This window comes from Tetrao urogallus (genome assembly GCF_951394365.1).
Source record: "Tetrao urogallus genome assembly, chromosome: 4".
Taxonomy (NCBI): Eukaryota; Metazoa; Chordata; class Aves; order Galliformes; family Phasianidae; genus Tetrao; species Tetrao urogallus.
In genome coordinates, this window is record NC_136817.1 from 14,960,411 (window position 1) to 14,980,419 (window position 20,009).

Below are 20,009 nucleotides of genomic sequence, written 5' to 3' on the forward strand. Positions count from 1 at the left end.
CGCTTCTTATATCAAATGGACAAGAAACATTTCCTAATCCATACTTCTCTTCAAAAGATTAAAAAATTGCCACCAAAATGATACACTATGTACAATTTTTTTTTTCTAAATATTAAATTCTAGGCAATTATTTTCACCCCACTAATAATATAACTTAGGTATTGTTACCTACTATATGCATATATATTTATTTAATACATAAGAAATGGCACCACATCACCATGTCACCAATATGACACATTGTTATGTACAGTAGATAAGAAGTTAGATATGGAAGATGGATTCTCTCCGACCGGTCCTTTCATGGGAACGCTTCTTCCCTTAATCCTAGCTTGGCTACTTCCCCTGTTTGTGGCTCTTCAGACGTAAGGTAGGATACCATACATCAGCAGTGCCATTACCCCTGCACTGAACAAGCCAGCCACCGGGACAGTCACAAACCAGGCAAGGAAGATGTTGCGGAAGAGGCGCCAGTCAACAGCTTTCTTGGAGCGGATCCAGCCGACGGCCACCACGGAGCCCACCTTGTAAGAGTGGGAGGAGAGAGAAAGAAGAGATGTGAGGGGTATGTCCCAGTTCCTGCACCATGTCTGCACCAATGCCAGTCAGCTGATACCAGGCGATGCTCAAAACCGGCGCACTGAGATATAGAGCTTCTGGTGATGATGGCTGCCCTCAGCCAAGCCCTCCACAGAAAGTCAGCCTTTCTAGACAAGCCACCAAGCAAAGCACCCAGAGCTAACATCCTCCCTGCAGATGAACACATCAGCCTGATGTGAGGCATGCAAACTACAGGAATATCAAGAAGCTTGGCTTCAGGTGGGGAAAATATCCTCACAGACACTAACAGGGCAGCTGAGGAGATCAGCGTTTCAGATAAAACATGCTGCAGCAAAGGTACAGCTACTATCTGTCTGTCATTTATTCCTTCAAATGTGTTTCCAGTTCATGAACTTGGGTGTAAACCCTTCATGTTATTATGGCCACTCTGCCACTAACAAAACAATGTAGACTCATACATGTCTATTCAAAGCAGATAGTAAAGTATTAAAGAATGTGGAAAGAATATTCAGTTTTGAAGGAACTGAAACTCCAAAACACAACCACGCTTATGCTCCCTTCCTGCAGGCTGAAATGACATCCCTGCTTCCTCTTCCTTATTCATTTTCTTAATGGGAGAACTAGTCCCTGTATATAGGCTACAAGCAACTGATGTGTGGAGCCAGGGAAATTATAAATGCTGGAGCGTGATAGGAGAGGATATCTGATCCACATCTTTGTTAATACCTATGTAACTTCTAACTGCTGCCTAACCTCTCTTTTTAGAGGCAAAAGCACTTCCTTGACAACCCTATCATTCTCATATCACTGAATCAAACGCTCCTTTGACAGAACAAGGAAAAATTGAAGTTGATGTTCTGGGACTTGAAAGGACTTGGTTTAAAGAAAGCATGAGATGTTTGTCCCCACAGAGGAGTGGACCCAACGCTTTGAAGGTCAACTTCAAGACTGTGTGAAATTACATGAAGGATCATGCTTTACAGGAGGTATACATCTGAGGGAATAAAACTAAAAGATTGTTTCGTTTTGTCTGTAGGTTGACCTGATCTAATAATGAAATTTGCTAGATAATATTTAATCTGAATACATCAGGACTGGACAATGTGCTAGGCTGTGTTTAGCTGGGGGAGCATGAGGCCTGTCTGTAGGTGGCTTGCAGGGATCTCGAGAAAAAGCAGCACCTTGCCCAGCAAAAAGGAACTCCCAGCTTCCGAACATCTCAGGTGTTTATCCAGGGAAACAGTACTTTTCCAGCAGCTCAGCTGTTAGTCTCTGCTTTACATTTTAGCATCAGTGTGACATGCTACAACAAGAAGCGTTGCTTATTGAGCAAGCCTGAAATCTACATACGGTAATCTCTGAGTCCTTCCTGAAATTTAAAAGGTATCAGCAATGATGGCATTGGTAATTTGTTTTAAACATCATCAAAGTTTAGTTGATTAATAGTAATTCAGATGGACTAAAGGTTAGGAGAGTAGCTAAAACTTCGGTGTAGGGCAACTACACCTTCTGTGGAATTTCAGATGACATCTACTTCGAGATTGGTTTGAAACCAGCGCAGTTTGCCTTCAGTATGCTCTGCTCAGAGCAGATCAACAGGAAATTCCTGTGCAGTGGTGCATCAAAATAATACCCAAACTACCATAACTCTGTTAATAGCAACACAGAGAGTGTTTACAACACCCGAAATAACAGCAAAATAGATCCGGCAGCGTGACCTCAACAAAGTTATTTTTGCACAGAAAAAGTACCTACCTCCTGCACTCTGTTTTTCTCAGTGTGTTACAGCTGAGAAGCACCTGTTTGTAGATTTCACATTTTACAGTAAACAACAGGCACCCAGCACTGGCTGCTTGCCTACCTGGGCAGCAGAATGGGGAGGCATGCATTCACAGCACACTGGCTTTTCCATGCTAACCTCAAGGCAGGCTGAACAGGTGAAATCATGTTTCTGCTGACTGAAAAAAAAAGACACTTCTGTCTCAATGGTAACTGCTTCTTTGATGTGTCTGCAGCAAATTCCATAGGGAAAGACGGAGGAGCTGGCAATGCTGTCAGGGAGACATTTTCCCATGGAGTGAATGACAGATAATCATTCTCTTATGCCTTCACTGGGCCCTTGACCAATTGATCTCTCAACACACAGTTTTGTTTTGCTGAAACACTGAGTTGGTGTAGTAGCATGATGTTCTAGAACAGCCTAATCCTGTTAGGAGGTAGATCCTCCCACTAAGAACAACCTATCTAATTATACATAGCAAGCTGCAGGTAGGAGGTGAAGACTTAACCACATTAATTACTTTAATGGAAGCATTTTTTGAAGAGTTAATGTGCCCTGCCCTTCAAAAAGACCAAGCCTTTGACTGTGTTGAGTCAATGAATACATTCTAACACAGCCCTCTCATTAGCTGATGGCTTCCAAGAAATTTCCCTTTTGCATTTAAAGTTGGTCTATTTGTCTGCACCAAAGTGCATTTTCTCTTTTCTGATGGCTGACTAGAAGGCTCCAGGCACACAGTGAAGATAATCAAAGCTGCATTATTCTCCCTGGCAAATTCTTCCTTGGGCATTTGACTTTGAGTCAGCTGAAAGGGAGGTGTTTTGGAGCTACCATTTTCACAAGTGGTTCATGTGTTACAAACTTTTTCCCTGCTTGAATCAGAGGAACCAGTTAGGCCAACATTGGGAACAGCCTTTCAAAACAGTCCAGGCTTGGCTACTGATCAAAGGACTCGACAGAAGAAAGAAATAAATGATTTTGCAACTCGGGAGCTTTCTGAAGAAGTAGTTTTTACTAGAAAAGGCCAATTGAACTAACTCTGGGTGTTCTGTGAGATTTGTGGATTTTAAGATTCTTTCAATGCCACTGGTGAGTAAGCCCAGTATCTCACTGCCTGCCTGCTGCATTGCAGAGCAGTGAGCCCCAAAAACCTGCCCTGGCAGAGCGGGGAGGGCTCCAAGGCCCCCCAGGTGCAGAAGTGAATCCCTCAGGATCTGGTTCTGCTAGGGTTTACTGGTACATCTCAAAGCAGAGCGCCTGGCAGCTCTGGCTTTGGGGATCCTCACCACGCCCTACAGGAAGGTGACGCATACAGCCAGCTCTGAGTGCCTAAGAAGTCCATGGGAAAGCAAAGGGAAGGCAAAAATTATACTGGACTCATGAATTTCCTGGGGAATCAAATTCCAAATTCCCACTGTGTTCTTCTGCAGTGCAAATGTCCAAAAGCTCTGTGATGTCTACAAGCCTCTACACAGGTTACCTCCCATAGTATGTGGCACAACTTTATTAATCTTATCTATACTTCAAGCTGGGCTTTTAAAAACATATATGTGTGTACATATATTTATATATAAAAGACAGACTGTATTCTGTGTTATAATGCACAAAAGTGAGGATGCATTGGTTTAATAGAAGAAAGAAATTAAATTATTAGCGTAAGGATGTAACGCTGTTTTTTTTTATACAAGCAGCTCTAAACTACATGTAACCTGGATCACACAAACCACGAGCCTATGTTATTTTAAGAAGTCTATATTAGTTGAATACGACTAAGCAAGGATCAAAGACATTCCAGACTTTTGTGCAATTACTTGTAATGCTGACTTTGCTCAGCTGTACCTGCTTTACACAGTCTATGGTGTTTTGTCTGCATGGTGCATCGCGTAGTGAAGGCAATCTGCAGCAATCGGTATATCTCGTATTTTGTTATGGTTTGTCCTAGTGATGTGATTTACTGATGGGGTCACTGCAAACTCCAATACCTTGCAATGGGTGGAGCTTATTGGAATACCCACATTTGAGGCTACAAGTACCGTTAGCGCACACATTACTTCAATGCAAAATCCACTGTGAAGAAATAAAAAAAAAGACATATGGAAAACCTGTAGTAAAAGAGTTATATGCAGGAAATCCCATGCCATGCACTTATCAAGAAAGTGAAGTATAAATGATGAATGGTGCGCAGCCTCTGAACAAGGGAGAAATGCTACACGACCAGGTTCAAATGGCACCTTTGGAGGAAACCAGGCTTTTCACTGCCAGATGCCCCTGCAATTGTTTACTTTAAAGTGAGCTCACGTGTTGGTAAGCAATGTTTTTCTTCAACCACAGCTAAAGGAGTTCACACTCTGGTGGCTGCCATGCCCAATTGCAACAGCTTTACTGTGACGTCAACGCAATATTTGGAATCTTTTATTTTTTTTAAAGAGCTGTTTTCCCTTTGCCACACTTCCCTTGCATAAACGTGCCATTATCCACTGATCTGAGCAGCATAGTTAAAGATGAATAGTCCAGACTGCCCTGACTGCAGTCGCTCGGCGAAGGCATACCTTGCAGTGTGTAGTACTGACAGGAAGTCCAACATTGGAAGCTACCACAACTGTGAACGCCGAAGCCAACTCAATAGTGAATCCACTGCGGGAAGCATAAGAAAACACTTCACAATCACTCTTTGCATCAGCTCGGACTGATACCACGTGCGGTCTGCCAAAGTCTTACCTGTGTTTTCTTCAACCATTTATCTCCACCTGATTTTTGTCATACAAATAAAGAGAACAAGGAACTGCTGAATAATGGAAACAGTATGAGCTAGTCACCTCCAGTAACTGGTGGCACGGCTCATTGCGTCAGGAGCTTTTGCTATGTTATGCTGCAGTGAATCACGCCTGATTAGTGATTTGGTTAAGCATCAGTAGAGGTCTAATATGTACCAAGGACAAAAATTACTGTAATGAATACACAGGTTTTAAATAGTCTGAAGCACACCAGGAAAGCCACTGTAACCTCACAATTTCCACATACACCTTGTGCCACGTTAGTCAAGTCATCAGCAGAAGATTCTGTTCACACAGACCTCCACGCCTCAAACTCACTCTGTATTAGTTTACAAGTATATACGTATTTTTCAATTTTCTCTTTCTCTCTCTCTCTTTTTTTTTCCATCCTTCCTTTCTTTCTCTTCTTTCTCATTTTTTAGAAAGACACAGAAATCGAAGCCAGGTTATCATTAAAGTACAGCAAAACCAGCAAAGTACTGCCAGAGCAGTTTCTCAGACAGAACAAAGATCAACCAGCATAATGACAACTGAGCACATACCTTGAGGGTGTGATTGGAGTGAGGTCTTTACCCATAGTCTGGATAACTCTTCTGCCCCAGACCCAGAGACCCACGCAGATCCCAACCCCTCCATAAAACAGCAGCCAGACAGGAGTTGATGCTTCTTGCATGACACCACCTTGTTCATAGATTAGCCAGAGTGCAACAAGGGGACCGATTGCATTACTGGAAAAAAAAAAGAACATCACTCGAGTTATAAAAATGTAGGTAATTGCCTTCAAAGGGAATTTTTTGTACTTGATTTTTCTTCATAGTGTGTGCAGAACTGCTGACCCTACAAGCAACACTCCACTTGTGAAGACTGCAGCAGTGGACTCTTATCGTGTTGCTTTTTCAGATGTCAATTCACCACTGATAACTATAGCAAGTGCTGAAAACAATTCACTTTTAATAAATCATTTCCAGAAATGTCAGAGTTGGTAATATCTTACATGTCTGTTCTGGGACAAAAAGCAGCATTTTCACTATCATACTGAAGTTAACTGAAAGTCTACCAATTCAAGAGCTCTGCATCTTTAAAATTCAAGACTTAAATGATCTTTTGTCAAAGAGGGAAATTAATGAATAATTCTAGAGAATTTTAGAGAAGATGTAGCTATTATCTAGTCTGATAAGCTGCAACTTTTAGAGATATGAGAAGAATGTGGCTGGGAAGGTGACTCCAAATGCACTGCATAACTGATCAATCTGGATCAGAGATAACTGCTTGGTGACATCGAGCTGGCAAAAGCTCATTTCACTATCCTGCTACTGCTGTCTAGAAATCCATGGAAATTCAGTGACACTGAAGTCCCCACTCCAAAGGCATGCCGCAGGATATGGGTGCCTTACTCGCGCTCCAGTGCCTGGAGGAAGACTTCTGAAAAAACACATGACATTTCTCAGAACGAGAGTTAGCAGAAAAACTTGGAAGCTGGCATCCAGTTATTGTAGAGGCTTTAATACAAAAACAAAAACAAAAACAAACAGATAAAAACTTTGACATTACTCTTTTTTTTTGGCAGTTTTCACTAAAACCAAACTTGCCGTGCAGAGTAGCATTTAGCACAAATTGTAAAAGCATAGAGAGCAAGGCAGTATTGTAAGTAAATCTAAATAACAAAAAGAGCAGCACAAACCTGCCCAATGTCGTTCAAAAAATTTGAATAGGAACAGGAAGCTCCCTTCTTTGAAAAGTGATAATAGAGAGCCCTGGTGGTGAACGACACGTGAAGCACCAACAGCTATGCTCACCCTGTCTCAGTTTAGCTGCTGGTCTTGCTCGAAAGCACACAGTTGGAACAAGGGACATTTTTAATGTCAGTTGTTGAGCAAAGTAAGCCACCGCAACCTACAGTCAGTCATTTAGTTGAAAACTAGAAGAAGTTGCACACTAACAGCCAAGTCCTCAGTACTGCCAGCACAGCATGTCCGAGCAACAGAACACCTCCTTCCGTTCTCCTGGTCCATGTGCAACCAGACCCTAAAACTGAGAAGTGCCCCTGCAGAAAAGTGACCGGGAAGACATTTTGCCTTGTAAACATACACAACAGTCAAACAGCAGGGCAAACAAAAGTGCTTGAAAACACTCTGGTATAAAAAGGAATGAATAATTCTTAAAGATTTTGAGAAAAATGCTGGAAACAAATTAGTGAGCTAACATGAATAATAAAATCCAGTGGGTTTGAAGAAACTGGAATGAAGAACTAAATGCTTTTTAAATAAAGTGAATTCTACTAACAAATATACCTTGACATTCTGCTCTATCTCAACACCTGAATATACATTTGATTTGCTGAATTTTGTGAATGCATAAGTACAGTCATGCTTTAGTGCCTGAAAGCAAGAATTGCTTTGTCTTGAAGGTAGGAAAGATACATGAACTAAGCATTTCTATTATTTTTAAGTTGACTTGCAACTTCTTGGCCACTGTTTGCAGGTGTACATTAAATTACATGCATGTTTTAATGCCTTATTAAAGGTAATTCACTGTACCTTCAACTAATGAAGGCAGCTGTGGATGAGAGTAACTAAAACATCTGATGAGTAAAGGAAAAAAAAAACTGATTTTCCCTTCTTATCATGGTGAATGACATAGGGACAAACTTCCCGTGGAATATAACAAGTACCTTTGGAGCAAGCCCAGGCACTGATTCCTGACTGTTTTGAAGAGATTATGCATGGATATTTGTCAGTCCTAATGTAAATGGGAAGACAGAAAAGGCTTCAAAAACAACAGCAGAAAAGGATGGTCTTTTGTACCAAAATCCAGTTTTAATTATTTGCAAATGCTACAACTCTGCGAATCAACTAATCCTAATCCTCAAAGAAAAGCTTATTTTCTTATTGTGGCAAGAGAGGGCGAGGCAAAACTCCACTGACTTGTACCTAGCTATGGAGGATTGAAGAGGATAATGCTGCAGATCGGAGGAGACTGTACCAAACCACAGAGGGCAGCACTTCTGATACCGTCTCTGGACGGAAAGAAAACAGAGGAGCACTGGATCAGTGCATATTTAGAAGTCAAAAAAGCTAATTAACTGCATTGTCATGCATGGGTATCTACACCACTGGGTAGCTATTTACACCACACAGACATTTCTCCTCTCTATCTATTGTTTTCAATATGGCTTAAACATTCAATTCCTAGGAACAACCGTATCTCTCAGACTGAATACCTGCAAGAGGCTACCATGAAGCAGCAAACAGGCAGTGGTGTGGAGCCAGGGTCTCCAATCCACTACCTGCATGGCTTCTGGGTTTGTTCAGCAGGTCCAGTCCCAGGGACTTGTGGTATCAGAGCTTCCTGTGCCAAGTGGGAAACACCTCGAGATGAAGCCATCGGCCTTGTCCCACCACAAAACTGCCAAAAAGTTATCAATGAATAAATCTGATTTACAAACTGCCGAGATTAGGATCTTGGTACACCATGTGTCATCTTCAAGACACTGCTATTACCATGTGCAACCAGCCATCCTTGGGACTAGGAAGAGTTCATCAATGGAAGATAACCATTCCCAACAGGAGAGTAAGAGAGATATAACACATCAGTAATAAGTTGTTAAAAGACTTTGTTTTAAGACCTTCTGTGGTGAACAGACGTCTCCTGCAGCTGAGTGACTAAGCAGTTGAACCATGATATGGGCTATGTTAGGATGTGGTTTGCAAATATTTCCCACCCGTCTCATTTGATTCAAGATATGATCAGAAGAAAAGCAGACCTAAAATCTTCCAAGTGTTTGGCCAAGACTCATTTCACAAGTATTTTGAATTTGTGATTTTCTCTTACCCTCCCACGGCAGCTCTTTTATTTGCTTTAACCACTGTGTTTTTGTGCTGGAGTTCCTACCTGGGAAAGTCTTATTCACGGTAGTTTAGAGGGTGAAGATAAGAGAAAAAAGAAAAAGGCCTGAGGTGGTCACCAAGTGGGTCTGGGCCTCCATCTGCTTCTATCTCTTTGTAAAACTGCCGTTAGGTTCCTATGCAACTGGCATGCTTTGGAGCACATTGCTGCATAACCTAGTTTTGCATCTAAAAGCCAAGATAACACAGACCCTGCTGGGGTGCTACTTTAGTTTCCTATATCTACAAATCAATGCCATAATACACATTTTTTCACTGAGCAAAAGAGGATTCCAATGCAAGTTAATTTTATGCTGCATTTATAACACATTATAGCAAGAGAGTCCCAGCCCTGAGTCTGCCATGAAGCATGTTCTCCACTCCTAGTTTTTACTATTTCTGCTGGTCTTGGCTGCATGAGAGGTGTCAAGCTGCCTGCCACCTGAAATGCATGATCCAGAACTAGCAAACACCTACAGCAGCACTTGCGCTCACAGACACGTGTCACTATGGCACAGTCAAGCAGCTTGGACCATTTCCGAAGTGCTTGCTGATCTTCCTGGTTATCTTTTAGCTTTCTCAACTAACATAAATTGGCATGACTTCTCTTTTCCTGCTCATTTGTGCCAGTTGAGAATCTGTCCCAGAGCATTTATAAAACTGTTGTGAAAGACAATACTTGACAGTTCATCTGAACTATAAATAGAGTTGGCTTTGCTTTTCCCCTGAGAGACAGATAGTATTACCACCAATAACAAAAAACATTCAGCTGTCATGAGACAGGCTTAGAAATAAGCAGTCTGCCATGCAAACATACATGCACACACATGCATGCAAGTAGAGATTTTTATGTGCTTTTGGGTCACATGTCCAGTTCTTTATAGGAACAAAGATTACAACTTTTTTTTTTTAAGTAAAAAAATTTTTTCAGAAGTGAAAGGATATTACCAGTTGAGAACTCTGTAAATCACCAAACCTCATGCAACTTGCCATAATATTTTGTGAACTAGCAACACTCTACTTCCTAGCTACTTCTTATGTTAGTGATTGGCTCAAAAAGAAAATCTAATTGTAGTTGAATGCTAGACTGACTAAGGTCTCTGTTACAATCTGTGAGCTGCTGGCTACGTGATGACCGTGCTTTGATTCTTTGCTACCTGAAAGTCAGATTGTGTTTTTGCCATTTTTTCAGGTTGATTGGAAGAAGCTTAGTGCATACACTATTGCTGATTCAGACTCAATTATGGGCAAAAAGCTGAGAAATATATATTAAACTTCCAGTATTACACATACAGTCACAAATTTCCCATTCATTCAAGTATTTTCCAAAACAGGCTTTCACAAATGACAGTAAACTTGCCTCTAAACTTCAGCTGGGAAATTAAGTGGGATGATACATTTTTGTTCTATACTGCCATCATGCTCGGAGACATCACATAACTGATAAACACTACAAGGAAAGTTTGCCCATGTGGTGTGCCAACAGCAAAAAACACATCCTAATCTCCAAAGATCTCAGATTATCAAGAAAGGGCTCTTGCTTTTAACCTACTTCCAAAAACCTCCAGAACTGTGTATCATAGTATGTGTACACACCATTGTGTGACAGCTGTGTGTCACAGCTGTGCCCCATGATGTGCAAGCGTTGGGTGTGTTTTGAGTCATAAAAACCACATGTTTCTTCCTATAGCTCATCAGTGTGCACTGTAAATGGTGGCCCTGAAACATAAATCCCTGCAGGCTGCAGGAAAAGATGAAATACATTTTACCACTCACTGCGTCACAGGAATACACATTCCTGCCACTCCTACCTCTTGGAGAGGCAAGGTTGGTAAAGACACATGGGAAGAAATGCCTCTCCCCAAATGGCATTGAGCCATTGCACCCCAGTAGGGACAAGCCATTCCCAAAAATGTCTGTGCTGTGTGATTCTGGCAAAGGAAGAGATAATAGTCTCTTTCTGCTCTTCTCTCACTGGCCTGTGTGGCAAGGATGTGATGGCACTGCTACAGAGGCACTTAGCTGGGTAATTCAAGACACAAGATCCAAACCTACTCAGGAGACCAGCTGTACTTTCAGGACATTCTGCTATTGAAAACCAAAGAAATCAGATTTCAGGCTGCTCTCAGTAGTAACAGACAGATTAGCTTCCAAATTACTCTAAGTGATCTTGGTTGCAGCTCTCAGGGAGGAAATAAGAAATGTTTATTTTGTAATCTGGCCTCATTATATCTCCTGTAGATCCCTTATTCAGTAGGGAAACTGAATCCCACTAAGCGCTCTGTGTGCAGTGAGATACTGACGATGTTCTTGCCCTTTGCTCCTTTCATTTCATTGCATCTACTCTGAGAAGAGGGGAAAAGGTGAGTCCCAGTGCTGCTGGTGTGCTCTGACCTGTAAGTCCAGTTAAGCCTGTAGGGATGGGGAAAGGAGAAGTTTCCTTCATCTATGTTTGGGCAAGCAGATCTTTCCTAGTTTCATTCGCATCACTTTGAGTAACAATATATTCCCTATCTGGTAGAGATTCAGCTTCTAAGACACTGAAATAATTTTTAGAAATATACAAAGTACTTTAGCTCTAAAATCGCTCTGAAACTTCCCTGGCTTTCAAGAAAGGACTAACTCAGGCTTTGTTATGCAGCATCAGCCCTACATCTTTGGTGGTTCTTCCCCTGTCTGCATCTATACAGTAACTGCAGGCTGCCATGGTTGTGGCACTGAACTGCGGATCACCAGGATTCCTGCTGAACAAAACTGTGCTTACAGAAATACAGAAATGCGCTTGGTCCAGCACAACCATAGGTGCATATAATCCCTGATGACCAATAAAGCCTAGCTTCTCTGGAAAGCTGGCTCTGAACAAGCGTTTAGGAAGCTGGCAGCTTTCCCCATGTCACGCTCCTGGCCCAGGTTTTTTTTTCCATCCTGCCCTTTTTATTCTCCTGTTGCCCTTGCAATGACCTGACGTGCTCCTTTGTGCTCGAATGCCAAGCCAGTGTGACCTGCTCGCTCAGCGCCACTGATTAAGTCCAACAACAACATTTTTTCAGAGGGTCTGTCCCAACACATTTCGTTGGGATTTTAAATTCTTTAGATTTCATTCAGCCCATGTGCATCGGAGTGTCACAAGGCTCTGGGCCCAGCTCAGTTAGTCCCGGCCCTGGAAGAGCTCCAGCATCCCCAACACCATGCCTATGAGTATTGCAGCAGGAAGGGATGGTCTGAACTGAGCAGGCTGCCAAATAAGGAGTCACCATGGCTCCCTGCTCCTTTTAACATACAGCTGCCTTGGCAAGGATCCCTGCAGCCGCTGGCCATAACTCCAGTGACAAACATCAGTGCCCAGAGATAGCAACTGCTATCTCTGCTGATAGGTATCATTGCAACACTGAATGGCAGAGAAGAGCTCTGAAGAAACTGAGGTCTATCTACTCTTATGCTGAGTTAGTTCTGCAGTCAAATGCAAACTACTGATTCAGTTCTCCCACGTCCAGGGGAAAGGACTGCAGAATGAAACAAGGGAAATTCACATATGATTTTTTTGCTCGCTACACTGCTATCCAAACCATACGAGGCACCTCTGCTCCATCATGAGTTTCAGAGCAGTATCGTGGCTCAGTCCATACCATATGCTGCTGCCTTTTATTGTAACCATTTAACAACCTGCAAGTTGCACTATCTGTTTTCTATCAGCACTGTTTTCTATCAGCTTTTAATTTGTCTCTCTTTGCTCCTCTCATCTGCTCCTATCCATCCCTAGGATGATGGAAACAGCCTGATGGAAAATAAACAGAAAAAGTGTGAGAAGGGACAGTTCTGAGACACAAAAAAAAAGAAGAACAGAGAAGGCAAATCCAAGGAAAAAGCTGTAGATGAAGTAGGTGCTGCCCTGAATGTATGAGTGAGGAGTTTAAAATTAAATGCAGAAGCAAGCAGGATTTTCATGTCAGGATTCGAGGATGAGAAAGAATAGGAAAGCAGCAGCACCACTCAAAATGAGCGGAAGGAAGAGGAATGAGGAAGACAGGAGGAAAAATAGCAGAGAGTGATGGAAGACAGGTTGCCAAGGCTTGCTTTCACACAGAAATGTGGACAGAAAGCCATGCTACTAGTGAGGTTTTGCTCCCTTATTTTTAAAACTACACATTGTCTCCTAAGCTCTGCAGATCTTTATGTAATATGTTGAGGAGCCAAAAGCCCAGTAAGAAATCTTCTGCTCTGCTAGACACGCAGACAGGTAAAATATCTGTGCTACACAATCAACAGGACAGAAATCTGCATCCCTAGAGCATTTTATCAACTCAACATTTTTGTCTTTAGCTTCCATGAGCTAGCTGGAACTCAGTAAATCTGCAAGAAAGGATTCATTTGCAACCTGGGATAAGATCTTAGATCCATGACCATCTTGCATTTTTAGCAGCTCTGACAAAATGAGCTAGCTTGTTCTTTGGTTTTGCAATTACATGAATTCAGCTTAAGAGATCTTGGAATGAAATGTGTTTAATAAAAAGACACGCTTGCTAGCAAGTTTGGGACACCGACAGAAATAAGTACAGATCTGCAAAACATTAAAACACATGAATTTTCAGGAAAGGAAAGGCAGCAAGCCAGCCTAAATGGAAAATTCTGGGGGAACTATGCTATTGGCATAACAGAGCACCATCAAACAGGGTCTGAACTTCATTTTTCATCCTGTCCAGCTTCTACCAACTACCAATGGGGACTACATAGCAGCCTACTGGTACTTAAAGGGGGGGCACTACAGGAAGACTGGGAAAGGAATCTTTATGAGGGAGTGTAGTGATAGGACAAAGGGTAATGGCTTCAGGCGAAAAGATGGTAGATTTAGATGAGACATTAGGAATAAATTCTTTACTAAGGGGGGTGGTGAGGCTCTGGAACACACTGGCCAGAGAAACTGTGAATGCCCCACGCCTGGTGTTCAGCACCAGGTTGGATGGGCTTTGAGCAATCTGATATAGAGGCAAGTGTCCTATCCATGGCAGCAGGGCTGGAACTAGGTCATCTTTAAGGTCTCTTTCAACCCAAATCATTCCACGATTCTATGATAACTCAAAATTTGATTTTTGAATGGACTGCATTCCTTACAGTTCACTTCTAACTATTTCTACCTTCATCTGCTGACAGAAAAGGCAAGCGGTGCTTGCAAGAACATATCAGTTCTCAAGGAATACCCTTAGACATCAGTTAGAGAGCACACGTGAGCATCACAGGTACTTACTGTTGTAGAGTGCAAACTTCCCACAATGGTCTTTCCCAGAAGAGGGGCAAAGGAAAGCCATTCATCTACTACAAAAGTTAGACGCTCAGCTCAAGATTATCTGACACAAGAGAAATCTTGACATAACCAAATGCTGCCTCCTTGACTTAACGAATGTTCTGTGCTTGGATTTTGACAGGGTCCTTCAACAAGGGCCCTTACAGAAATTAAGTTGTCATGAGATGACAGGAAAGCCTCTCTTAGGGATTAATAACCAGCTAAAAGGGAGCAAGAGAAAACCAGAAATGGCGAGTAAATCTATTCAGATAGCACTTCAGCTCTTTACAAATGACAAAGAGGCTTCACAAGTTATTACAAAAGGAGCGGCGAATGAAAAAAGGAATACAAGTTTCAGATCCATACCCTGCGTGGGCATGTCTCTTCTCCTTTCAGTCGCAGAAAGGCAACCTAGAAGAGATGCAGAAAGCGCAGCAAGAAAAGGACAGTTCCCATATACACAACAGTTAACAGACAACAAATCTTCAGCATGAGCAAAGAAACAAAAAGGGCTCAGAAAGTAATGGGACAAAGCCCTAGAATAGAAAGCCATCAAAGGAGAGCTGCAGACAAAAAGCTCTGAGGCAAGCAGCCTCTCAGCTACAGATGCTGGGAGAAGGAATACGTGAGAAGTAATATTAGTACTATTTGCTCTTCCTCTATGATCTTCCTGTTTGCACCTGCCGTTGGCCTCTGCCAGAACTTTGGTACACTCCTCCATGGGCCTTTGTTCCTGCTCAGAGTGCTTGAGCACAAGTCCTGATCAGTGGGAAACATCCAAGTGAAAAGAAAGTCACAATGCTGCCCTCTGATCCAGAGGGAAGACATCATCATCACAGACAGAAGGCATCCTTCTCAGAGCCAGATCCCTGTAATGAAGAGAGCAGTAGCAAAAGTGAGGACAAGAAGGCTCTTCAAAAAGCATTATTCTGAATTCCCAGGACGCTGGATGGATGAGGAGAGCAGAGACCTTTTATTTAAGTGTTTTTGAGATGAGCTGTGAGTTAAATTGGGCAGCTGACAACAGCTAGGAGCGGTAACTGTTCTCCTTGCTGTGTGGGACAGTATTTGCACAGATGCCTAAGGAGGGCTATGAAAGCTATGATTGCTGTAAAGCCCCGTTGCAAATGTTGAAACTGACACCAGTAACTCACATATAAACTGTGAGGGTTCAGCAAGAAGGGGACTCAGGATGGCCCAAGCTTAACCCAACAGACTGCTGCTTCTACAGTCAGTCCCTCTGAGAAGGCTGTCACAGGAAATCTCTGCAGGAGCATTATCATGTGGATCAGTGCACACATGGGGAATAGGCAGTTCAGCCCAATCCTGAAGGAAAAAATTTTCCCATAGGAAAAGCATGCAAACCACCCTTCACCCACTGAGAGGGTAGGGCGCAGCACGTCTGTGCAGATAAAGCTATTTGGTAAGCAGATGAGCAATTGAGGAAGGCATAAAATGCTCCACCCTGAGCCTACTTCCTGAGTCCTTTGGTCGAAAGTCTTGTATGTCATGGAGTAAAAAAGAAAAGCAAGGAAAGAGATGGGCAAAAGAGTAAAGAGACACTGTCTCTCTGTAAGGGTATTTTTCTGACAGGATATGATCAGGCAGTGGATGGCAAAAAGATGCAGATAAACTATTTCTAAGGCCAATTCCAAGATTTTGTCGGCTGAGTGAATACAAACAGGAGGTAAGACTCTCAGAGGATGACCCTTTTTCTTTATTACTTGAAAATGATGTTAATGCCACAGCGTTTGAAGACAGACATTCTTAAGCCAAATGACTGAGAGACGAACTGATTTGCTTCTTCTGTCAGAAAAAGGAGCAATTCAGCAGTGATAGCAGTTCCAGATAAAACTCCTGCGTATCAGAACTGCGTCAGGAGAATCTTCTAACTGAGCAACGAGGAAATTTGCCCCAGTTCATGTCCTCTCCTTGTACAAGGCACAGAAACATGGCCAGGGATCCTCAGGGTTAGCAACAACATTTAGTTTGGTAAGAGAGTTATGCCAGGTGGAGAAGTGTTGCGTTTATAAACTTTAAAATAACATCAAGGCTTGTTAGAGTTTCTGGGCTATTCAGTGGTATACCACCTCACGTAGTCCTTGACCCTCTTTGTGCCTGGAATATCCAAAGCAAAAGGAACTTTATAAAGGCTGCAGCAATCCAAAGAAAGACATTCTTCATGTATCTCTTTTTGTCATGTCATACGATGAGAGAACAAATTCATCTAATTGCAAAAATAGCCTAAACCTGTCACTTGCTGTTGGTCGCCATTGTTGTAGTTAAAATAGGCTGTGAACTTTGCAGGACAGCGACTGCCTTGTTTGTTTTTAGAGTGGTCAGTATGCCAGGGCATCTATCTTCTGGGGGACTCTCAGTGCTTAAGCCTGAATTAACCTAGCTACTACACAGTTTCTTAGCTGAGAAAAGATGTTGCCATTGAGAAGAAAAGAAGCTATAGACCTAGCAGCCAAACTTGTAAAAAGCACTGTGGACATCAGCATAACAATCTTTGAAAATACAATGCCGATTACCATCTGCTTGCGGAAATAAGTTTTCTGACCAGCTATCAAAACTTGCTCCAAGCTCTTAAATTATAAAATTGCTGGTTTGTGCAATCTCACACTCTTACCTGACATCATTCCCTCCATGGGCAAAGGATCCGAAACAGGCTGTTAAGATCTGGAGGAAGTGGAAGAGCAGATGGACCTGAGACGTGTCCTTCTCTTCCTTGTCCTCTTCCACAGGATCTTCTGGGGGCCTGTTAGAATCTGCGAGTTCAGAGGCCAACTTCATTTCCACTCCACCCTCCTCCGCCTCAATTTCTGCCTCAGCCACTGCGTTGCAATAGCTGGAGTAGCTGTCATAGCGAACTCGTTTCTTAGAGTAGGACACTGTGTCTCCTACTAACTTCTCACTGTCCTCGGGAGTCGATGTATCTGCTGCCTTAAAAGAGGAATGCACAGGCATGCCACAGATAGCAGCTGTATAGCAGGTATAGCTATTGTTGCGTCGTAACAGTTTGTAGTTGTTTTCTTGAGCAGGCTTCTCATCAGTGGACCTGTCCAGGTGCATTTTGTGTAGCAAGTCTTTGTATAAACCTGAGTCTTTGTGCACAGTGTGATAGACATGGCCATCACTCCTCACCTGGCCATCAAAGCTGAAAGTGCCATTAGAGACAGGGGATTTCACAGAGGTGTGCGTCATAGAAAAGGCCCTTCCTAAAAAAGCAGAGATTTGGAGATGTTATTTCTATGAAATGCAATTTTGAAACCCCCTCCCACTGCACAGGATGAAAAAAACAAGAGGAAATGGCTAAAAAAGAAAAGCCTTCACAGGATATGGGACAAAGAAGGCTAATTCGCAATACATGCTTTGAACAAGCGAAGAGTTAATCCACTGCAAAATAAATTCTCCCATCAAAAGTTGGGATTGCATCGAAAGTATATTAAAACAAACACCTTCGTTCCAGCACTGGATCTTCCACAAACATTTGGGAGGACCTGCAGTAAGTCATTTAGGACCCGCCACTCAAAGGTGATATTTGAAGCCCAAGACCTCTATTTTTTTGAAAACTCAGTGATGTAAAAATTCCTTATCTGTAAAGTAAGATCTTTTCTGAGGTTTTTCTTTACTTTGAATATGTTTAAGTATGTCAGGAAAGTTGGTCTTTCTGCAATTTGATACTGAATATGAGGTCACATTTCAAAAACCCCTATATTTAAAAAACATTTACACGACTCAAAAATAATTTAACAGAACAGAAAACAAAAAGCTCACTTTCTGCAAAAAATATTTCTTCAGCTATTCAAATATTTTGTTTATTTTATTTCTATCAACATAGTTATTCCTACCATACGCATTTAACATCAATGTCTGCTGTAGAAGACCTATCACAGCTAAGCCAATATTTCTGAAGAAACTCAAATTACCGCTGTGCAACATTCAGAACTGTTTTATCTGGTTTTGAAGTGGAAGCTCATGCTCAAAGAGCTTCCCACCGTGACTTCTTTGATTTTGTGAGAGTCAGCTGAATACCTCAGGCGTTTACTTACCAAATTACGGGGTTGCATAGACATTAGTAAAATTATATGAGAGTCAGCTGACTCCAAATTGGTGGGAGAGGGGTGATGCCACCACATGGAACAAAAAGGGCTTTATGCACACAAACCTACCTCTGATGAATATACGTTCAGAAAACAATGAGATTTTTCTAGCAGACATGCTCCAAATGGTCATACATTCGTCAACTAAAACCCAAATCTTTTCATCTCCTGCTACTAATCTTTATGCTGCACTTAACCTTCAAACATCAGCTTGTTTATGTTCTCTGTATTTTTCCACTGCTTAAAAGGATAGAAATATCATTAAGAACAGCAAGTAAAGCAGGAAGGAAAGTAAGTACTGCTTTCATAAAATACACAGGCAACCAAACCAAACTGTTTTCAGGCTCTCTATAGAAAATGTCATTTATAAATGAGAATTTTTCTCCACAAGTGGTGAAGAGGGATTAGGGCCGAACATCCCAAACACTAACTTACCATTTATGATACAGACTTACATGCAGCAAAACTTGCTATCAAAACAAGAAGACTGTTGTCTGTCTTAGTTTCTTACCATAAGGTACACGTGGATGGTTTCCATTTGCAATAGTATCTGATGCCCCAGCAGCTTCTGTTACTGAGCCAGTGAGGGGAACTGAGCTCTCATCAGACGCTTTGGCACCGGGAAGCTCTTTAAAGACTGGTGTTTCTTCATCTTGAATTTTATCAAGACTTTCATCTGATATCCTTGACAGTGCAGCATCTTTCTTTAACCGGCCTAATGAAATAACAGAACTGTAATTCTAAACTCAGCCTCTCTGTCACACTGCTTATGTTTCCAATGTTTGCCTCAATGGAACAGATCCATGTGGATACAGTAGCTTGGCTCTGTTTATTACGCATTATTTATTTCTAACACTTAGCTTTGTTAAATTCAACTAAGAAAATGCTCAAGCATTCTATAACTTCACCAGCACAGGTACCTGACGTGAAGCACCAAGCTGCTCATTAATTAATGAAAACCGAAACTTTTCTCTGATTTTGCAATGCTCTATTTGCTGAAAGTAGCAAAGCAAACAAGTAAAAGACTGTAAAAGTAAAAGCTGCGATCAGTCCAGCTCACTGTGAAGTTAGTCACTTGAAGATAATCATTCTGCCAGATTTTTCTCTTAAATATTTCTTTACCAAAACATAAAATGGATTATATTCCAGGATTTATTTTCCTGTTTCTGCTAGACTCTGGAAGGCATAAGCACTGCAGTGGATTGCCTAAAGAGGTTTTGAATTTCTTCCACTGCAGGTTTTTAGGAGCAGGTTACATAAATACACGAAGAACAGCTTCAGCACGCCCTGCCTGAGGACAAGACTAGATGACATTTCAAGGGCACTTCAGTACTGAATTGAAACTCTCCACAATTTGAAATCATTCACATTTCATCAATCAAGTACTTACTTTCTATTTTTCTTTTCATCCAGGGGCATACAAAAATCCAAACTAAGACAGCAAATACTAAGGACACGCCGAGTGATATCAGAGCAATAGCCCACATTGGCAGTACCAGTCCAAGTACTGTGAAGACAAAAGTAAAACCCAAGCAAACTGTAAATTAACTTGACTTATTTATCTCAAGCAGTGGAACATCAGACTTGCAAAAGCCCGTGTCTGCCATGTATTCAAACCCAGCATGA

At 41.9% G+C, this 20,009-nt stretch overlaps 1 protein-coding gene across 1 annotated transcript in view; it reads right to left on the reverse strand.

The window, feature by feature from the left end:
- Positions 1-359: 359 nt before the first annotated feature.
- SLC20A2 (solute carrier family 20 member 2) overlaps positions 360-20,009 on the reverse strand; it is a gene marked incomplete at both ends in the record, with an annotated part of 29,148 nt that continues 9,498 nt past the window's right edge. The window contains 6 exons of the mRNA XM_079534551.1: positions 360-524; positions 4,891-4,975; positions 5,658-5,843; positions 16,910-17,498; positions 18,895-19,098; positions 19,774-19,890. Coding sequence (XP_079390677.1) covers positions 360-524; positions 4,891-4,975; positions 5,658-5,843; positions 16,910-17,498; positions 18,895-19,098; positions 19,774-19,890 — 1,346 coding nt within the window. The remainder of the gene's footprint in view (positions 525-4,890; positions 4,976-5,657; positions 5,844-16,909; positions 17,499-18,894; positions 19,099-19,773; positions 19,891-20,009) is intronic.